This window comes from Thamnophis elegans, chromosome 7 (genome assembly GCF_009769535.1).
Source record: "Thamnophis elegans isolate rThaEle1 chromosome 7, rThaEle1.pri, whole genome shotgun sequence".
Taxonomy (NCBI): domain Eukaryota; kingdom Metazoa; phylum Chordata; class Lepidosauria; order Squamata; family Colubridae; genus Thamnophis; species Thamnophis elegans.
The window spans coordinates 26,172,243-26,191,939 of NC_045547.1; the positions used below are offsets into that span (position 1 = coordinate 26,172,243).

Here is a 19,697-nt window from a genome sequence, read left to right on the forward strand (position 1 = left end):
CATAAAGATAATAATAATACTTGACAACCTCCTCACAAGGACGTTCTGGAGAACTGGTAGCAGAAATTTTGAGTAGTTCGGAGAACCAGTAAATATCACCTCTGACTAACCCCGCCCCCAACTATTTTCTGCCTCCCGAGTCCCAGCTGATTGGGAGGAAATTGGGATTTTGCAGTAACCTTCCCCTGCCATGCCCACCAAGCCACGCCACGCTCACCAAGTCACACCCACAGAACCAATAGTAAAAGTTTTTGAATCTCACCACTGATCAAAACCATGTCAAGCAGTTCAAGCATATTGGATGGGTCTCATCAGAGGAACCACTCCCAGTCCTATAAGTAATATAGTAAGACATAATTTACAGAAACCCATACTAGATCTGTCTTTGTCCAGGTCAACAAGGACCACAATAGGTGCTGGAGTTGCTGGACATCTGGTGCCAAATGGGCTACAAGACTCAGGACTCAGGACCAACAATTGCAGATCTATAGGAAGAAAAGGGTTTTTACTCGAAGCAAATATACAAAGATTGAAAACAAAGAGATAATGAGATTTTATTACAGATCAAGTAACAAGAATACTGTATATATTGCAGCGATGCCTTTAATACCATCAGAAGGGAAGAGTATTATTTTTGTAAGCTATGTGTCATACTGTAGCTGATATGGAAATGTTAGAAATAAAGGATTATGTGAATATAATTTATATGTAATACTAGACACTTGTGGAATTTCACCTGCTTCTGACATGTAGATTAGAAAATGACTCATTGCTTGTTTAACTTCACAGAAGTTGAGAGATGGTTGAAATTTTATAAGTTAGTAGAAGAGTGAGAATTAGCCATAGAAGCAATTTTCTTCCAGAGCATAATTTATGAAGAATATCAGTACAGAGCAGTGGTGGGTTTCAAATTTTTTTAGAACCTTTTCTGTAGGTGTGGCCTGCTTTGTGGGAGTAGCTTGCTGGCTATGTGACTGGGTGGGAGTGGCTTGCCACCATGTGACCGGGTGGGAGTGGCCTGGCAGTCATGTGACTGGGTGGGCATGGCCAACTTGTAAAATGCAGTGAAACTCACTTAACAACGGTCTTGTTTAGCAACCAAAATGTTGGCTCAGAACATTTGAAGCACACAAGTCTTAAAGTTGTCAAGTTACATGACCCTTGCACCCCTAACCCTTTAGAAAAAACCCCAGGGGTGTTCAAACTTGACAGCTTTAAGACTTGTGGACTTCAACTCCCAGAATTCCTCCTCCAGTCATGTTGGCTCAGGAACTCTGTCAAACATGACAATTTTAAGACTTTAAGGTTTAGATAGGACTCTTAGAGGTGGGCAGGGCAATGGGTGAGTCAGCCAATCAGTGAGGGGCAGGCGGGGCAAGCGTGGTGTGGACGGGCAGGGGGAGGGAGCTGGAACCAGTTCTAAAGGACAGGATATGAATTTGGTAATACACTGTAAAATATAATACAGTATGCAGTCATTAATTTACATCATATGTTTCTTCATATATACACTATTTATTTAAATATAAATGAATTGGGTTTCTTTGCCTTTCCAGGATTCCCCATTGTTTCCCTACCACCAGTAGCATCTCCTTTCTAACTAATCTTTACTAAAGGATACATCCCAGAAAGCAGGGGTGTCAAACTCACAGCCAGATGCATCACGTGCTGGCCATGCCCATGTCCGGTTTAGTGAAGGGGGGAAAAGTCACAATATGTCGCGTGATGACTCCACGATGATGCAGGTTTGACACCCCTGCCACAAAGCATGTAGATTTCAAATAGATCTGACAATGCCTGATACCTCCAGGAAATCCCTGTCAACATGATAATTCTGTGTGATATGAGACACATGATGGAAATAAAAAGATGCCGCTATGCACCGATGTAGAAAAATGGAAAGAGAGCAGCCGTGATTAAAAAAAAACCAGATAGGTAAAAATTGTCTCCAAAGACACCACCAGACATGATAAAACATCTGTACTTGGCAAAGAGGTGGGTTCCTCACATAAAGAAACAAACAAACAAACAATCCATTAAACATTATACTTTTTTTTAAATCCCAGAACTCCTGTGATATTTTTGAAATCCCAATTTAAAATTGTATAATAGTATCTTGTATGCCAGGGGTGTCCAAACTTAGGAACTTTAAGACTTTAAGACAGAATTCTGGGAGTTGAAGTCCACAAGTCTTAAAGTTCCTAAGTTTGGACACCCCTGCTATATGCTAAGGCGAGTAAATTCATCTTTTGGGGAACTAATTTCAGGTTTTCCACACTATGAATTGATTTCAGGTCTTCCGCACTATGAACTGGAATCAGAAAAATCCATCTAAACAGAACTGGTGAGGTTATGACAGGTGGCTTAGGGACAATCTGATCTGGAATTTAGCAAAAACAGACATTATGAGTAACTGAGAACCCCACCCAGACAAGCAGAAATTTTAATTGTTCCAAGTAGTGAACATTTCTTCTTTTCAGAAAATCCCCCCAAGGCCAGTCTCTTGCAACACAGTGCCCTCTAGCATAATACTTAGACAGATTCCAAACTGATTTAGAAACTGAAATCTCTTCAGTGGAAAGCTTTGCTTCCAGGTGTGATTATGGTATGTTATGTCCTCCCAAAACAGTATGGATACAAGATAAAGTTGGTTGGTATGAATTGCTGAAACAGTTGTGGTGTACATTTTTTTTGCTGAACTTTCCCATATTAGGAAATCAGTGTTTTAGAATCGATACAGGGATAATGGTAACTTTTTGTGACCACAGTTAACATGATTTTTAATTTCTGAGAAATATACAGGATAGATGAAATGATATAATCTATTCACCATAAAATATTGTTTGTAGCAAAAATATACAGTAAGTGAACATGAATCAAACCAATAGCAGAGAAATAATTATAATTAGGATGGATTTGTTTGCAATCTCATCTTCTTCTGCGCCGAGGTGGCGCAGTGGTTAGAGTGCAGCACTGCAGGTTACTTCAGCTGACTGCAGTTCGGCTGTTCAAATCTCACCGGCTCAGGGTTGACTCAGCCTTCCATCCTTCCGAGGTGGGTAAAATGTGGACCCGGATTGTTGTTGGGGGCAATATGCTGACTCTGTAAACCGCTTAGAGAGGGCTGAAAGCCCTATGAAGCGGTATATAAGTCTAACTGTTATTGCTATTGCTATTGCTTATCCTTGAAGCAATATCTCCACTCATACCTTAGCTTCAATTCAGTGTTTAAATGTGTTCACAGCTAACCATGGCATTTCAGTTTGGCTAGGATTTAAAACTAATATTAAACTAGATGAAGATATCAGAACAAACAATAAAAGAGACATTTGCTGCAGGGATAGAGACAAGCTAAAGTGAAAGGATCATATGATTCCGTGGCTAGTGCCAATCAGTGTACATAATTAAAATAAAGTCAGTTTTATGTGTGTATCAGCTGAAACACTTGACAGCTACAGATCAAAGGATATCAATGTTGAGATGTAGGATATCTGAAATCAGCATACATAAATATTTTGGAAAAGTACCATAAACTAATATATGTTAACATAATGTCAATGAACACGCTATACCAGTGATGGTTAAACTTTCTGGCACTGAGTGTTAAAACTGGAGCATGTGTGTATGTGCCGGAGTGCATGTGCACAGCAGTCAGCTGATCTTCCAGGTTCCATTGCGTGTATGCATGCTGGCCAACTGGTCCAGTGTGCATGCACTCTTAAAGTAGAAGAAAGCAAGTCTAAGCCCTGGAAGTAACTTAGTCTTCTAAAGTTCTGAAAGTTCGGAAATTTGAAATCCTAGGTCCGTGATGATGAATCTATGGAACCATTTGTTAGGGCATGCGAGGTGTTGCCCTCCAGCTGACTTCGGCCTTCATTTTTGGCTGTTTTTCGCCTTCCGGAGGCTTCCCTGAAGCATCTAGAAGGCGAAAAACAACCCAATGCACAAACTGGAAGTTTGGGAACGGACATCCAGGTTGCCCATAAGGCCATTTTTCTCCCTCTGGAGGCTTTAGGGAAGCCTCCTGAAGCTTCCGGAGGGCCTCCGGGGGAGAGGGCAGGGTGAACCCATTTTTGCCCTCCCCAGGCTCCTAGAAAGCCTCTGAAACCTGGAGAGGGTGAAAAATGGGTGCATCGTGCACCAAAAGCGGGGGGGGGGGGGGAGGGTTGTGTGTGTATATGCATGGGTGTCATGTGTACATGTGCGGGGTGGGTGGGTTCATGCACATAGAATTATTGATGTGGGCACCCCCGCGCATGACCCCCTGTGCTCTTCCCGCTTTTGGCATGTGAAAGCAAAAAGGTTAGCCATCACTGTCCTAGGTAATGATCTAATGATTTTAACAGTTTCCATTGTTTTTCCAGGGCAATACAATACAATTCCCTTTGATGTGATTCTATTCCTATTTTATAGTTGCAGAGAGAAATAAAGCAAAAATACATGAAGAAAACCTATTTATAAATTGCATTGAGTATAGTAATTGCTGGAAACCAAGTATGCTACTTGGAAGAGCGTATGAAGATACATATGACAGGGCTTTTCCAAGCTTAGTTTTAAACACTTTACTTTAGTCACTCAGGGTGACCAAGAAACTTTATATTTAGTGTATGAATGATTACCTAACTTTAAATCATATAAATATTTTTCTCAGTGTGAGGGAAACATGCCACTCATTTTTCCAGTAGCAGATTGCTATGGATGAAATAATGTTTTCTTAAAATGCAAAATAAACACTTGAAATGGAAATTCTTTTTCACCATCTCAGACTAAGAACTTGTTTATAACTATTTAAAGTGAATATATGAGTACAAATACATATTGTTTCTATTGCTGAACTTTATTCTAAAGCAAGTCTTTGAGTTGCCATATTATAATAGGATTGCAGAAATAATATCAAATAAAATTTTATCCATCTCCACTACATTTCAATTTTTAAAATTCTTGAGGAAACATAATTAAAGGGTTATAAAATCATCATATATAGTTTCATCTTACCTCTTTTCATAAAAGTTGAGACAAAAATAAAATACCATCAGTATGCTCCTTTCACACAATGCTACCCTGTTTCCCCGAAAATAAGACCTCCCCAGATATTAAGCCCAATCGGGCTTTTGAGCCGATGTGCTAAAATAATTCTCTTCTGAAAATAAGCCCTCTTCAAAAAACATTGCAACACAGCAGCAGCCATGAGATGACCATGTTCGCCACCTCCCGCACCTCAAAAATAATAAAACCTCCCAGAAAATAAGGCCAAGTGCTTATTTTGGGGGTCAAAAGAAAATAAGACCCTGTCTTAAACACAGTATCTTTAGTTTACCATCTGAACCATATTTACTCATGAAGCTACTTCTCAGTGGTAGCAGGTACCTCTAAATACAATCTTGAAGCATCTTCTTTTCTACCAGGTCATGTATTAAGATTATCAGATTATGGGTTTGACCAGCAATAGTGGAAAAGAGCCTTTTATGGTAGTGACCGCTACATTATAATACCTTTCAAAGGTATATTATATTATAGGTATGTTATATTTCTTCTAGTGTTGGATTGAAATATTTTTAAGTGTCTCATTACTGACAGAAATTCTCATATCCTTGGTTGGTTGTACATTTACTATTTCTAAATTTCAGTGTGATGTTCCTTGAAATCCATTTTTGGACAGTGGTCAATCTAGAACAGGGGTGTCAAAATCAAGGCCTGAGAGCCACATCCAGCCTGCGAGGTGCTTAGATCTGGCCCGCCTTGCCACCTGGAAACAGCGAAGGATCGGCTGCAGTGCCTCTGCCAGGAAAAGTGGAACTTGTGAGGAGCCTCCCAGGCTCCATTTTCGGCTGTGACGGACTCCTGCAGCCCTCTGCCAGCAAAAATGGTGCTTGAGTAACGCTCCTGAGCTCCATTTTTCCTGGCAGAGTGCTAGCAAAACAAACTACTAGCAAAAATGGCATTTGATCACACGAGTGATGTCGAGCTGCAACCCACCCCATCCACCCCCCCCAAGGTCAAACACAACCCTGATGCGGCCCTCAATGGAATCGAATTTGATACTACTGATCTAGAATAACGATAAGTCAACTAGTGTCTCTAGACTTTTTTCTTGTGCTTCTGACTTTCTACCCCAGCTAACTTTTTTCTCTCTTAGTCTTTCAATTTAGAAAATAAATGGAATAAATAACACGCTGCAGAGCAAACTCCAGACATCTAGCATCATCTTTATTTCCAATAATGTACTTGTGGTCTATATAGGCAACCTTAGAAAATAAAATTATTTGGTGGCTGTTATTATGGCATGCATTTCTAGATGCATGGACATTCATTGGTTTCAGCCACTTTAATCAAAAAGCTTGTGCAGTTGAGCCGTGAATTCTATCCCTTTTGGATTTGTGTGCAAAGATACAATTCACATACAAAAGAGGTGAGGTTTGTGTTTTTACAGTGGGATGCTGTTTTCATCAGACTCAGTCAATTATTATAACCTCACCAGAGGTGGGATTCAGCAGGTTCTGACCAGTTCTGGAGAACCGGTAGTGGAAATTTTAAGTAGTTCAGAGGACCTGTAAATATCACCTCTGATTGGCCCCGCCGCCATCTATTCTCTGCCTCCCGAGTCCCAGCTGATCGGTAAGAAATGGGGATCTTGCAGTATCCTTCCCTTGGAGTCAGGTAGGAATGGAGATTTTACAGTATCCTTCCCCTGCCACGCCATGCCCATCAAGCCACGCCCACAGAACGGGTAGTAAAAAAAAATGAATCCCACCACTGCTCCTCACTCGAGACACTGCTGTATGAATCTTTAGTCTTTAAGAATATGTTGGATAGCCATTTGTCTGAAATGGTATAGGGTTTTCTGCCTAGGCAGGGGGTTGGACTAGAAGGCCTCCAAGGTCCCTTCCAACTCTGCTATTGTATTGTATTGAATACATGTTTATTTGTATATAGAAAGCAACAGAAGAAATTGATGGAGAAATGGGAAGCATTAATTTGCCTACCAATAAATAGATGATGTAAGTCTATCATGATCCCTATGGTGGCTACTTTATCAACAATCAAGCTTCCCAAGGGCAGCTGTTTGGTAATAGCACAGGCTTTTTGGATTGGACTGGCAGCTCCTGCTACTGGACGTGAGGGAGAAAAAATCAAAACAAAACCCAACCTTAAGACTGAAATGTGGCTGTCGAAAGTAGAATAATGGACCCTGGGAATAAAATTATGGGCTTCGATCACTAATGGCTGCAGTTTTATCCCTAATAATTCCAGTCACAGGCGCTTTTCTCTATTTCAGTGGTTTTTTTTTAATTTCTGAAATTTTCATTACAGCCCTACATTTATCATTTCAATTCTTGGGGAAGTTATTTCTCTTCCAGAAACCACCATTGCACTTCTGGGATGTTCATTTCAAACTCAAGGTAAACTGCTGCAAACTCGATTGCAGAAAATATGACTTCAGCAACAGAGTGGGCAATGCCTGGAATGCTCTACCTGACACTGTGGTTTCTTCCTCAAACCCCCAAAACTTCAACCTTAGACTGTTTACTGTCGACCTCATCCCATTCCTAAGAGATCTGTAAGGGTTATGCATAAGCACACCAACGTACTTATGGTCCCTATGCTCCATTTCATGTATTCAAAATCTTGTTTATACTTATATATGTTATCTAATGCATACTTGAGGAAATAAAAAAATAAAAATAAATAAAAAAATAAAAAACAGACAAGAACAGAAAAACCATTCTCAGACAGATGGGATCAGATGACGGCAACCTCAAATTGTTTTCCAGTAGTGAGACAGAGAAGGCAGACTTCCTACATAGTGTTGGTATGTACAACATAAGAATTCTCTAACTACTGTATATGTACACCCAAAGGTTGAATGAAAAATAATGCCTCCAATGTTACAAGTCACCAACTCATGGCAGTATACATAGTCCTCGATTTACGACCACGGTTAAGCCCAAAATTTCTATTCCTAGCACAGAGACATTTGTTTAGAATTTTAAAACCTCTCTTGTCATGATTGTTAAGTGAATACCTGCAATTGTTAAGTGAATGTGGCTTCCCCCGAGTCAGTTGCCAATAAATTTTGATCATGTGACCATGGGGATGCCTTAATGGTTGTAAGTGTGAAAAATGGTCATGTCACTTTTTTCAGTGCTGTTGTAACTTCAAACAGACACTAAATGAACTATTGTAAGGCAAGGATTACCTGTACTTAGAAGCTAGAATGTTGGATGGGTTCTTTGTGTCCTTTCATTTCACTTAGTATGAAGTTGTTGTAAGAAAGTTTGTGTTGCTGTTGTTTGTGAAATGAAAGCCTGCAGAGAAAATTTATCAGTTGAGCTTTATAGAATATACATAATAGATTTTTGATTGCAGTTTCAATCTCTCCAATTGAAACTGATGACCGACTGTGGGTTGTCGATGACAGCTTATGGTAATATTGTTATTGGACCAAAAGATGTAAAAATTGTGTAATGATTTGTGTGATCAACCCATGACAATCTGACAATAGCCAATTAGTTTCACATGGGAAAAATGGATAAACAGATTAGTCAAAGGGAAATTACTGTTAAGATTGGTTTGTCAGAGGATCACATTACTAACATTTTTCAATGTCAGAAGTGTTCTGCAATTGATTTCTTGCACATAGATGGAATTGAAATTTGCAGGCAAATTGTGTCATGCAATGAGATTGAAGGTAAGAAATTTCTTTGCAGCAACATGACAGACAATAAAACTCAAGATCATTATTATTACTACCAGAAATGAAATGTTAGTCATCACAAGGTTTTACAAAGTCAAAACCTAGGCTTTGGCAAGACCTCTTATGATCACCTTTTTTTTTTTTTGAATGCAGGTAATTTTATTGGCATTTTTCTGGAAAATGATGCTACCACCAACTCAAGAATGCCACACTGCAACCTTCAAAACTTTGAAACAGGAAGCATAAAAAGGATTTTTCTTTAACATGTTAATGGCAGGCTGCACGAGCCAGTCAAGAGGGACTCAAAAACTTGAATCTCACCACTTTGAATCTCTGCTCTACCATTCAGATTTGGCACTATATGACTTCCAACTTTTCTCCAAATTGAAGGAATTTTTTGGTGGCCATTTTATTTGACTAAAATGAAGAGATGAAAAGGACAGCCAGGATCCGATTGAAGAGACAAAAACAGGAAGTTCTTTCATGGTGTTTTTAAGAACTTGTCCATCATTGGCAGGGAATATGTAGCGAATGCTGGTGATTGTGCAGTGGAAGAAATACAGGTAACAAAAAAGTTTACTTCAAGGAGTATTCCTATTTCATTTATTAAAGTATTCTTATTTTACTTCATTTAAACTAAAGATATGGAGTGAAGGCATTGCTTTTCATTCAACCTTCTTAGTAAGGAGCCATCGTTTAGCTCAGCTGAGAAACCAACTATTTTTCAATCTGATTCCATTCAAGCTTTTCCATTCAGGATATACAATAAAACACTATCAACAAGGACTAAAATGCCTTTCAGACTTTTCAGCTCTACAGATGAATAGCACTTGACTATCTGATGTGACTATTCTTTCTCCTTCCCTCTTTTTTTTTCCATTTTATGTGGTGACTTTTTAGACCAAAATCTGCATGGCCATATTTGAAAGTGTAAACTGCTGTGAAGTTGGGAAATAATTAAAATTTGAATGTATAGATTAAAAAAAATAGCCAACAGGACCAGCAGTTACTGGTTTCCTTCTCCTGCATGTTTATCAAAGCTTCCTTCTAACGTTCTTCATCATCCGTGCCATAGTCTAGTCTCTACTTGTCCTTCCTGTTCCCCTTTAGTAACTGTCAACAGAAATCCTGCTTGTTAGCCCCAACTGCCACATACGGAGAATACAGAGAATACAGATTATTCCCTATATGGAACTGAATCCCTTGGTAGGACCCCGCCTCCAACCAGGGTGAGTTTTTTTTTTGGTAGCCTCTCCCCTTTCCTGAGGAATGAGGTAATGCGGGGCTCCGATTGGTCCGGGAGGCGGCACCCCAATAGCCGTGTGGGGCGCGCTCAAGGCTATAATTCCCTGCAGCCGCCAAAGAACGCAGAGGCGCGCGCAAGAGTGGCTGGGGAGCGTCAAACGCGCGGAGAGGAAAGTCGAGGCTGCACTTTTAATAGGAGCGGAACCGCGCGCAAAAAAAGTCTTGCTGCAGTTCAGAACTCGCTCGCCTAGCCTCGCCAAACACGGGAAGGAGCGTCCGGACGAAGCAGAATTGCAACTACATTTTTCTTTCTTTCTTTCTAAACAGCATCTCCCTCTACTTCTTAACTATTCTCCACGTGGGTGGAGACCGAGGAGCAGGGGAAGAACGGTACTCCTGTAACAGCAGTCGCGACCCAATATGTCAGGGCGGGTGCTGAATGTTTTCTTGCTGCTCTGCAGCTGGAGCCTGACTGAGCTGATGGTCGAAGCTTGTACCTGCGTCCCAGTTCATCCCCAGGATGCCTTCTGTAACTCAGATATTGGTGAGTGTGGCGTTACTCTCTCGGTAACTGCGCCCGGCAGCCTCTGTTAGCAGCGTATTCCCGATAGTCAGATTTTCTAGAGCCCTGAGTTCTCGTTTGTAACACGGGCATGAAATTTGTCGGCGGATTTACACAGTTCCAGTCCAGAACGGATTAGATTTAAACACAGTATTGAATTTAAAACAGCGAGAACACTGACCAAATGACTTGTCCCCTCGCCGTGCTTTGGGGTTACTTTGCAAAATAGTTAACGACCAGCCTTACAAATCCGAATTGTTTGCACTGGGTCCTGTCCTTCTGCACGTATATGAATGGCACACCTACTTTGTGACAGTGGCATTATGGTTAATGGTAGCTGGAAAGTTCTGTTACGCAGCACATTAACTTTTGTGAAGTCAGGGCAGATTTTTCTGGGGAGGAAAAAACTAGAAAAAATAAGTTTTAACACCACTTTAGTCCTAGAATGTCAATAGTTGGAAGCTTGCCCGGTTGTTTTCAGGGGATATTACTTCTGAATAGTGTTGCATAGGCTAAAGTTATGTGCTAATACTACTGCTCCACCCGCTGTATTTACCTGCAGGTTATAGATTAAATAAGGAAAAGAATCTGAAATTTACTTAAGCATGATTCCGCTGTTTGTATGTCTAACTTACATGCATATGTAAATATATATATATAATGGGATGATATTTTTTAGCACAGTAACTAGTTATCCAGATTTTATAGTGGTTAAATGGTAGACTAAGATTGGGAGATCTCTCTTCTGCCACTGACTTTGGTTCAGTTGCTTTTTTTCCTCAGCTTTATCCTATCTTATACGATATTTCTGTGGAAAAACATAAGGAAGTGCTTCCTACAGTACTTCCTACAGTACCCTGCAGTTCTTCTCCCAAAGGCAGAATATATATCTAACAGATAAATAGTTTTAAAAATCTGTTATGGTTGGTTTCAAGATCACTGAGCATCAAACCCATCTATTGATCTCCCTTCTCACCCAAAATTATTTCATGTTATTAACTCCTTCCTTGCAATATGTTTTGGTTACTGAGTGGTCTCAGCTGAAAGTTTTTGCCATTTCATTAGTTTTAACCTTTTAATTTGATAGTTGCCTGTCAGGCATATAATACTGGAAATAATTTATTCATTTTTAATTTTTATGAGCATTTGCAAACTACAAGGTTTCCATCCCCACAAATCACTTTGAAGCTGACCTGATGACTTCCGTACCCCGAAAGAACATTTCATGCCAATCTGTGCTTTCTTTAGCTGACCAAGGGAACAATACAAAAATGTCAATCATTTTCCTGAGCAAATGGATACCCTGAAAGAATCCCCTTATTACCACTCTATAGGAAGTAAAATATATTGGTCTCATGTTTATTACACTCATATTTTCAGTACTTGTATACAATTGTCTTATTTTTTTCCAAAAATAAAATCAAAGCAATTGCTACCAATATTTCTAAAGGTAAAGTTGCCATTATGCCTGTAGTGTGGTAGGGAGAAGATTAACATGTGAGAATGTTTGAAACTAGGATTTTTTCCAATAGTTGGTGAATCATAGTTGTTTGTTGCTATGGTAGCTCTCATGGGAGAGAAAGGAAGATATATTCTAAACAATGCCTATCTATGGAAAGATACCAGAAACAGAATAGTGATGCTTTGAGGCCTGTAGAGCCAGTGACACTGTCCGCAAACTCCACAGAGTCATATTGTTGCAAAGAATATAGGAGCTTTGCTTCAATTTCTAGTAAATAGTAGCAACAGGTAGGATTGCTTTAAGAATGGTTAATTCTAAATTCAGGTAGTTATGCAGCTGGTTCCAAACTAGGATAAAATCCTGGTATGAAGGTTCTTCAAATGACAGTCTTTATTGTTGTTGTTAGTTGCAAAGTCACGTCCGAGCCCATGGACAATGTTCCTCCAGGCCTTCCTGTCCTCTACCATCCTCTGGAGTCCATTTAAGCTCACACCAACATCTTCGGTGTCTCCATCCAGCCACCTCATTCTCTGTCATCCCCTTCTTCTTTTGCCCTCAATTTTTCCCAGCATTAGGTTCTTCTCCAGTGAGTCCTTTCTTCTCATTAGGTGGCCAAAGTATTTAAGTTTCATCTGGCCTTCTAAAGAGTAGTCAGGGTTGATCTACTCTAGGACTGGCCAGTTTGATCATCTTGCAGTCCAAGGGACTCTCAGGAGTCTTCTCCAGCACCATAGTTCTTTATAAAGAATACAATTTCCTAATCCCAAAGTTGTGCTAGTTTCATATTGGTGTAAAAACCTTCCAGAATATTTGGAATCCAGCCATCTCAGTTTGTTCCCATGCTAGTGAAATCTTTGCAAGCTTAAACCATAAACCACATGGGAAGTAAATGGCATGCATGGCATGCAGAACAAACTACAGAGAAAAACATGTGGGTGGAAGCATTTTCATGGACTAGGAATGAAGCAAGCATGAAGGTAACAGTTTTCAGGTAAATAAAGTTTTGACCCCTGAAATGAATATAAAATCAAAACTATGCTATAGACTGGAAGCCTCTGATGCACCTAAAAATTAATGGTAACCCTTCTTTTCAATCTGCTGCCTATATGGAAGTATTTTGTAGATATTTTTATTACTTAATATTTCATTGCTACTTTATGTGTGTGGCATTAGTTAACTTTTGGTTTCCAAAATAGTTACTGGGTAACTCCCATCGAAAGGTTTGTTTGTTTGTTTCTAAATTGAGATTTAAAGAGCCTAGAAAAGGACACTTATTCATGTCTAGTTTAAGTATTCTGTTGCTGCTGAAAACGGATAAAATCTTATATACTGAAATAATTCTGAGAGTTGCAGTTTTACTTGAGTAATATTAGACTACAATATTCTTTCAATGATGTTATATCAGAAGATGCACAAGGGTGAAGGAGAAGTTCAAAGTCCTTTAAAGAACTTTTATTACTGGGCTTTATGTGCTCTGTAGGAGTAGGCATGTCAATTCAGAATCCACTGCCAAAAGGCAGCTGGCCTTTTCTTGAAAACACAAATGCCAATTTGTGTGTCTCGACCAGAAAATTCTCCACATGCCCCTAATATGTGACAATGTATGATCTTTTGATTTCTAAATGTTATGGCTATGAATTTCCCACTCTGCTAGTTTTCATAGCCAGTAAAGGTGGAAGCTAAAAAGAAACAAGATCTATTCTACTGGGAAGTGTGGAAGAGAAAAATATAAAATATAAAAATGTGAGTAATGTAAGAAGTGTCCATGAAAGAATCAAATGATAAAAGCAGTATTCAATGGATGTGATGCAAACTCTGCCCCTTTTCTATATGCATTGTGACATTACACATATATGAAAGGGGCTGAGTTAGTGTCATGTTGGCATGACTGTTTTCATCATTTTGGGAAAAAAATCATGGATGTCTCTGAACATGAGTTGAAATGACTTGAAAGTAACTGAGGGCATAACATTGTTTCTGAACTTCCACTTGATTTTTCTGTGGTTAATGTTTGCTACACATACTGTGACGTGTTGAACTTGTTAAACTGCTATAGCCTTAGTCATGCTTGTGTGTTAATACAAAATCAAACAAATCACATTATGACATACGTGAATCCAGTTTATAAAGTTGTTTCTAAACTGAAAATTATAGACAGCTTGTATCTAGTGTGAATGCATAGGAATACTAAGGCAGTAAGGTATAGGGGCACTTTTTTTCACATGCCAAATTGGTGTAAAATAGTTTAATTCTAGATCAGGGGAGTCAAACTCACGTCATCATGGTGTCATCAAGTGACATGTCTCCCCTTTGCTAAACCGAGCATGGGCAGTGCACATCTGGCCCATGGCCCGTGAGTTTGACAGCCCTGTTCTTGACTTAGTTTATAGATTTTTTTACCAATCTTACTGCCTTTTAAACCAACAAATAGGAGATAATTGTATATTGCCTAAAAATGTTATAATGACCTATACTGATTTTAAATTTAGTGCATTAAGCAAAGCAGCTAAAGAACTGAATCCCAAACCAGTAACAAATTATCCTAATCACCTAGTATTGTCATCACTTGAAGTAAGCCAGGCCTCACAATCTTTTTTTTAAATATATATAACTTGGATTCTGGGTCTTTGGGATATCCCTGGTTTGGAGGGACAAATTAAAACATAGTGCTGTGTGTTCACACGTGTGACCCAGGCCACCTGTTTTAGCAAAACACACACACACACACACACACACACACACACACACACCCCTGATAAAAATTGCACTACTGAAAATTGAATATTTTGCCAGCAAATTGTTGTGTTGTGAGCTGGAGGTACTTTGTAAGACTACAAAAATGGTGTTTAAAAAAAGCTGCATAGCTTATTATTTTGGTATGATGTCAATAAATCATCAACAGATGGATTTGTTTATTTGGTACCATAGTTTTCGCTATACTATATTTTATTTTGAAATGTTAGTTTTCAAATCTTATTTACATATGGAATTAGAGGGGAAACTGGATCTTAATTTATCCTTCATAGAGCAATATATTAAGCAGCAGCAGCAGCAGAATTTCTAATGAGTGGTTATTTTTGATTCCTCATTTTGTGGAGTACAAAGTTGTGAAAAAGCCAGGTCTTCCTTAAGCCACCAGCCCTGCCAGCACCTCTTTAGTAAACACTGCCATTCTTTTCTAAAATCAAAAGGGGAAGAGGCTGATCCAAATTTCTAGCTGATGAAGGTTACATGTTTCCATGGAGACTTGTTGCAGTTTGATACTTTATTTAAAGCAGACTAAACTGCATGCTGGTTTACAAAACAAGTAACTTTTTATAGCTCTTCAACTCTGACAAAATACATGTCTTAAAGGGAGGAGTCAGTGCCCCAAGGGGTTGATGCTTCAGACAAGGTTGCCAGAACAGATCTATTCATAGTTCTCTTTGCAATTAAATACAATGGCAAAATAGAATCCTTGAAAAGGATTTGCTGTATTTTATTTTAAAGGAAATGCCATTATGATTTCAAAAACAATGGAAAGAAATGCCTGAACTTGAAAGAAACTGTTTGCTCAAATTTGGCTACTTAGTGCGCCATCATTCATTACTCTTATTTGCATTACTTATTTTTTTATTTATTACTTTTATTGTGCCATCCTATCCTTGAATTTATTTATCTAAATAAAGATAGGATCACTGCCAAATCTTTTTTACTGGAAGAACTCAAAGATGAAAGTATTTTGTGCAAATGCATAAAAATTAGTTGGATCCTATTTACACAGCATCAGGGTGGGGATGTAGATATCTATACCAACCGTCACAAATCTGGAGTACACTAGTTAGTTATTGACAAGAAGAAGCATCAGAATAAGGAATGTTTGTCCTATTGGCTGTCATAGAGCTGTGATAGCAACATGATTATCATAAAGAAATACATGCTCACTTCCTCAAGTGAGAACCAATGGTAACAATCACCTCCTATTTCTTCTATACAGTGACACAGAGTGATTTTAAACTGTTATCTAATATCCTTTATTTGTTACAGTTGCTCAGATCATGCTTTGTACTAACACAGGGTGTCAAACTCTATTTCATTGAAGGTCACATCAGGATTATGTTTGACCTCGGGTGGGTGGGTGGGGGGCGTGGCCAGCTCGATGTCACTCGTGTGAGGAGCGCCTGTGGTGGCTTGAGCGCTCTGCCAGTGAAAACAGATTCCCAAACTCCATTTTCAGCTGCACCAGCCTCCTGCAACTCTCTGCCAGCAAAAAATGAGCTTGGGAGGCCTGCCACATCCAAGCACACTGGGCAGAATCAGAGCCTTGAATTTGGTACCCCTGTAGTAGCCTATAATATGGTTTGTTTGATTTGGGCTTACAATGCTACATGAATCCAATGACATTTTCTGGTATAGCAATTTAAACTCAACAAATTGTGGTTTATTCAGTCAAATAAGGTTTAATAAATTATAGCTTAGCTTGAAGTGTGACTCCTATTCAATGTAAAATCACTGTAAAGAAAATTGTCCCAAACTCCTTCTAGTTTTTTCATTCTTTCATTAGAGTATCTAGTTCAGTGGCCCCCAACTAGCATCAGGGACCGGTTCTGTGGAGAGATGTTTTTCTGTGGACAGGAGGGGGCGTGCCTGCATCCCACAGATGGGCTTTGGTTGTTTGCACGGAGCTGTTTCTGGCTGTTTCTGGCATGGACCAGGTGTTGTGAACCCCTGTTCTAGATTGCTAAGGGTTTTCCTATCTACCGGTAATTTGCAAGATGCTAAGTCGAAATTCCAGATTTTCCTTTCTCTTACGGACTTTTTGATTTTGCACATGTAGTTTATTTCAGGATGCATATTGGTTAATTTTGCTTCTCTACAGAACTGTAAACTCCCTAAACTATAAAAGCCATTACTAGCAGTAAGGAGCTTTGGGATGAAGACTAATTCTTCTGTGCTTTTATTGTATTCGTTTATTCTGTGGTCACCTGAGAGAGCAGCTGCATCATATGAATTGGTTGAATGCAAACCCCTTGAAATCTTTATAACAACGCAGCAGAATTAACCCAAGAAATGGGACTCCTACTAAGCTAGCCAAGTTTTAGGGACTTTAGAAAGGGGAAGTTGAAGCCTGAAGGATAAGTTGAAGTTATATAAAATATTTCTTCAGAAGTTACATTACAATTAGAATTATTATTTTTAAAACATTGAAACAAATCAGATGACTAGGGTGGCTCATCAGTGGAGTAAATTATGTTACATTTGTGATTATAGCAGCACATATTGTGGAAGAAGGTCTATAAATCTTGCATTGCTGCATCTTTCTGAAAAAAATTAAATTTTTAATGCAAGTCTGATTGTTTTATTTCTTTATTGTATGTTGCCTCAAGTCACCTTTAGTGAGTTGGGGTGGGCATATGAATTTGATAAAAAGGTATTGCTGCTTTAAGAATTGCACTAACTTAAAACCATGGATTTTTAAAAAAGCAATAACTTCAGACTCAGAAAGTCAGGCTACCTGAATGTATAACAAGGTCTGAACAGAAGTTGTATTCAGCTGGTTCAGTAGTGGAAATTTTGAGTAGTTCAAAGAACCGGCAAATACCACCTCAGATTGGCCCTGCCCTTGCGTTCCCATCAGGGGTGGGTTCCTGCCAGTTCTAACTTCTATAGAAGAGGTTCCACATATCTACAGTGCTGTTTAGAACCGGTTCCAGCTCCCTCCCCCCGCCTGTCCACACATCATCAAGATGAAGAGCGAGAGGAGGAATTCTGGGAGTTGAAGTCCACAAGTCTTAAAGCTGTCAAGTTTGAACACCCCTGTTTTTTTTTAAAGGGTTAGGGGTGCAATGGTCTTGTAACTTGACAGCTTTAAGACTTGCGTGCTTCAGTGCCAGAGTTCCTGAGCCAACATAATTGGAGGAGGAATTCTGGGAGTTGAAGTCCACAAGTCTTAAAGCTGTCAAGTTTGAACACCCTTGGGGTTTTTTTTCCTAAAGGAGGGTGCAGCTTTAAGACTTGCGTGCTTCAAATGCCAGAGTTTCTGAGCCAACATTTTGGTTGCTAGGCAAGAGCATTGTTAAGTGAGTTTTACCACATTTTACAAGTTGGCCATGCTCACTCAGTCACATGACTGCCAAGCCACTCCCACCCAGTCACATGGCTGGCAAGCTACTCCCACAAAGCAGGCCACACCTACAGAAGAGGTTCTAAAAAAATTTGAAACCCACCACTGGTTCCCATCGTTCCCTGTCCTATATTCCCTCAGCTGATTTGTGTGGCAGAGTGGATTGCAGCGCCTCAGCTGAGCTAAAAAACAACTCACCAGTGTTGACACCAAAGGAGGTCTTTCAGTGCCATACACATGTGCAAAGCACTCTCTCACTGAACCGGTAGGAAAAAATTTGGAATCCCACCACTGGGTCTGAAGCACTTTTGAATAATTGTTGAAGCATACGCAACTCTACAAGATAAACAGGTTGGAATCCTAATATATAGATTTACTAAATGTACAGCTTAGGAAATTGTAATATCTCTCTATCTGATTGTGCTATGCTACAATACAGGTGGTCCTCAACTTACAACAGTTCATTTAGTGACTATTCAAAATTACAACAGCACTAAAAATGTGACTTATGACTGATTTTCACACATATGACTTTCACAGCATACCCATGGTCACGTGATCAAAATTCAGTTGCTTGGCAACTGATTCATGTTTATGTTGCAATGTTCCGGGGTCATGTGATCACCCTTCACCATCTTCTGACAGGCATAGTCAATGGGAAAGCCAGATTCACTTAACAACCATATTACTAACTTAACAACCACAATGATTCATTTAACAACTGTGGGAAGAAAAGTCATAAAATGGGGCAAAACCCATTAACAAATGTCTTACTTAGCAACAGAAATTTTGGGATCAATTGTGGTCATAAGATGAGGACTACCTGTGCTGTACTCTGCATGCTTAGACCAAACTGGCTCTTGTTGCTTACTGTAGAATAGAAATAGCTTATCCTTATGCTAGGCTAGCTAGCATGATGAATATCAATTGAGTAGCTGTATTCCCTCTTTTTATTTTTTTTCTTTCTTAAATATTATGATGCACACACAGAATTAAGGGAATAAAAAATTATGATATAGTATAGGTTAGCCTGAATATAAAACACGTAAACCATATGATCCTGCCTTGAGCAGGGGGCTGGACTAGAAGATCTCCGAGGTCTCTTCCAGTCCTACAGCTTTATGTTCTAAATCTGTATGACAGTGACTATAGGAACATTCTATGTTCTGTGTTGAACTATGGAAGAAGATGTCTGAAAAAAAGAGAGGACATGGCCAAGAAAACCTCTGTGAAGGTAATTGTCTCTTATAAACAAAATATTTTTGTTTCTCTCTTGTTTTCCTGAATGAGATAATACGGAAAATACATTACTAAGCTGTGACCTTCATTGTGTTTGTTTTTGTCATTTTATATGGGAAGGTAGGATTCTTCAGAAAGCAAAATATACATCCGGAAAGTCCCTTCCTTGCTCTCTTTCTGTTAAATTATAATAAATACTAATCTTTTTGCCTGTGACTAAAAACTCAATTATGTTTAGGGGGTGGGGCAGAGTCCTGGAGCAATTCCCTTCAGTGGCAACACTTTCCCAAGCCTTTCTTAGCTAAAATGTTTTGATAAATTTACGAGCAGATGTCTCACGTTAACCAAGGAATTTGCTGATGTAATGGGTGGATGCTATTGTCCTCTGATA

General features: G+C 39.2%; 2 protein-coding genes across 2 annotated transcripts in view; one reads left to right on the plus strand and one right to left on the minus strand.

Annotated features, from left to right (window-relative positions):
* The window catches only part of LOC116511109 (synapsin-3-like), a 187,344-nt gene that overhangs the window by 108,160 nt on the left and 59,487 nt on the right, over nucleotides 1–19,697 (minus strand). The window lies entirely within an intron of this gene.
* Nucleotides 10,068–19,697, plus strand: part of LOC116511110 (metalloproteinase inhibitor 3) — a 35,601-nt gene continuing 25,971 nt past the window's right edge. Inside the window, exon 1 of the mRNA XM_032220927.1 lies at nucleotides 10,068–10,484. Within this exon, the coding sequence (XP_032076818.1) occupies nucleotides 10,361–10,484 (124 nt within the window). The 5' untranslated portion in view covers nucleotides 10,068–10,360. The remainder of the gene's footprint in view (nucleotides 10,485–19,697) is intronic.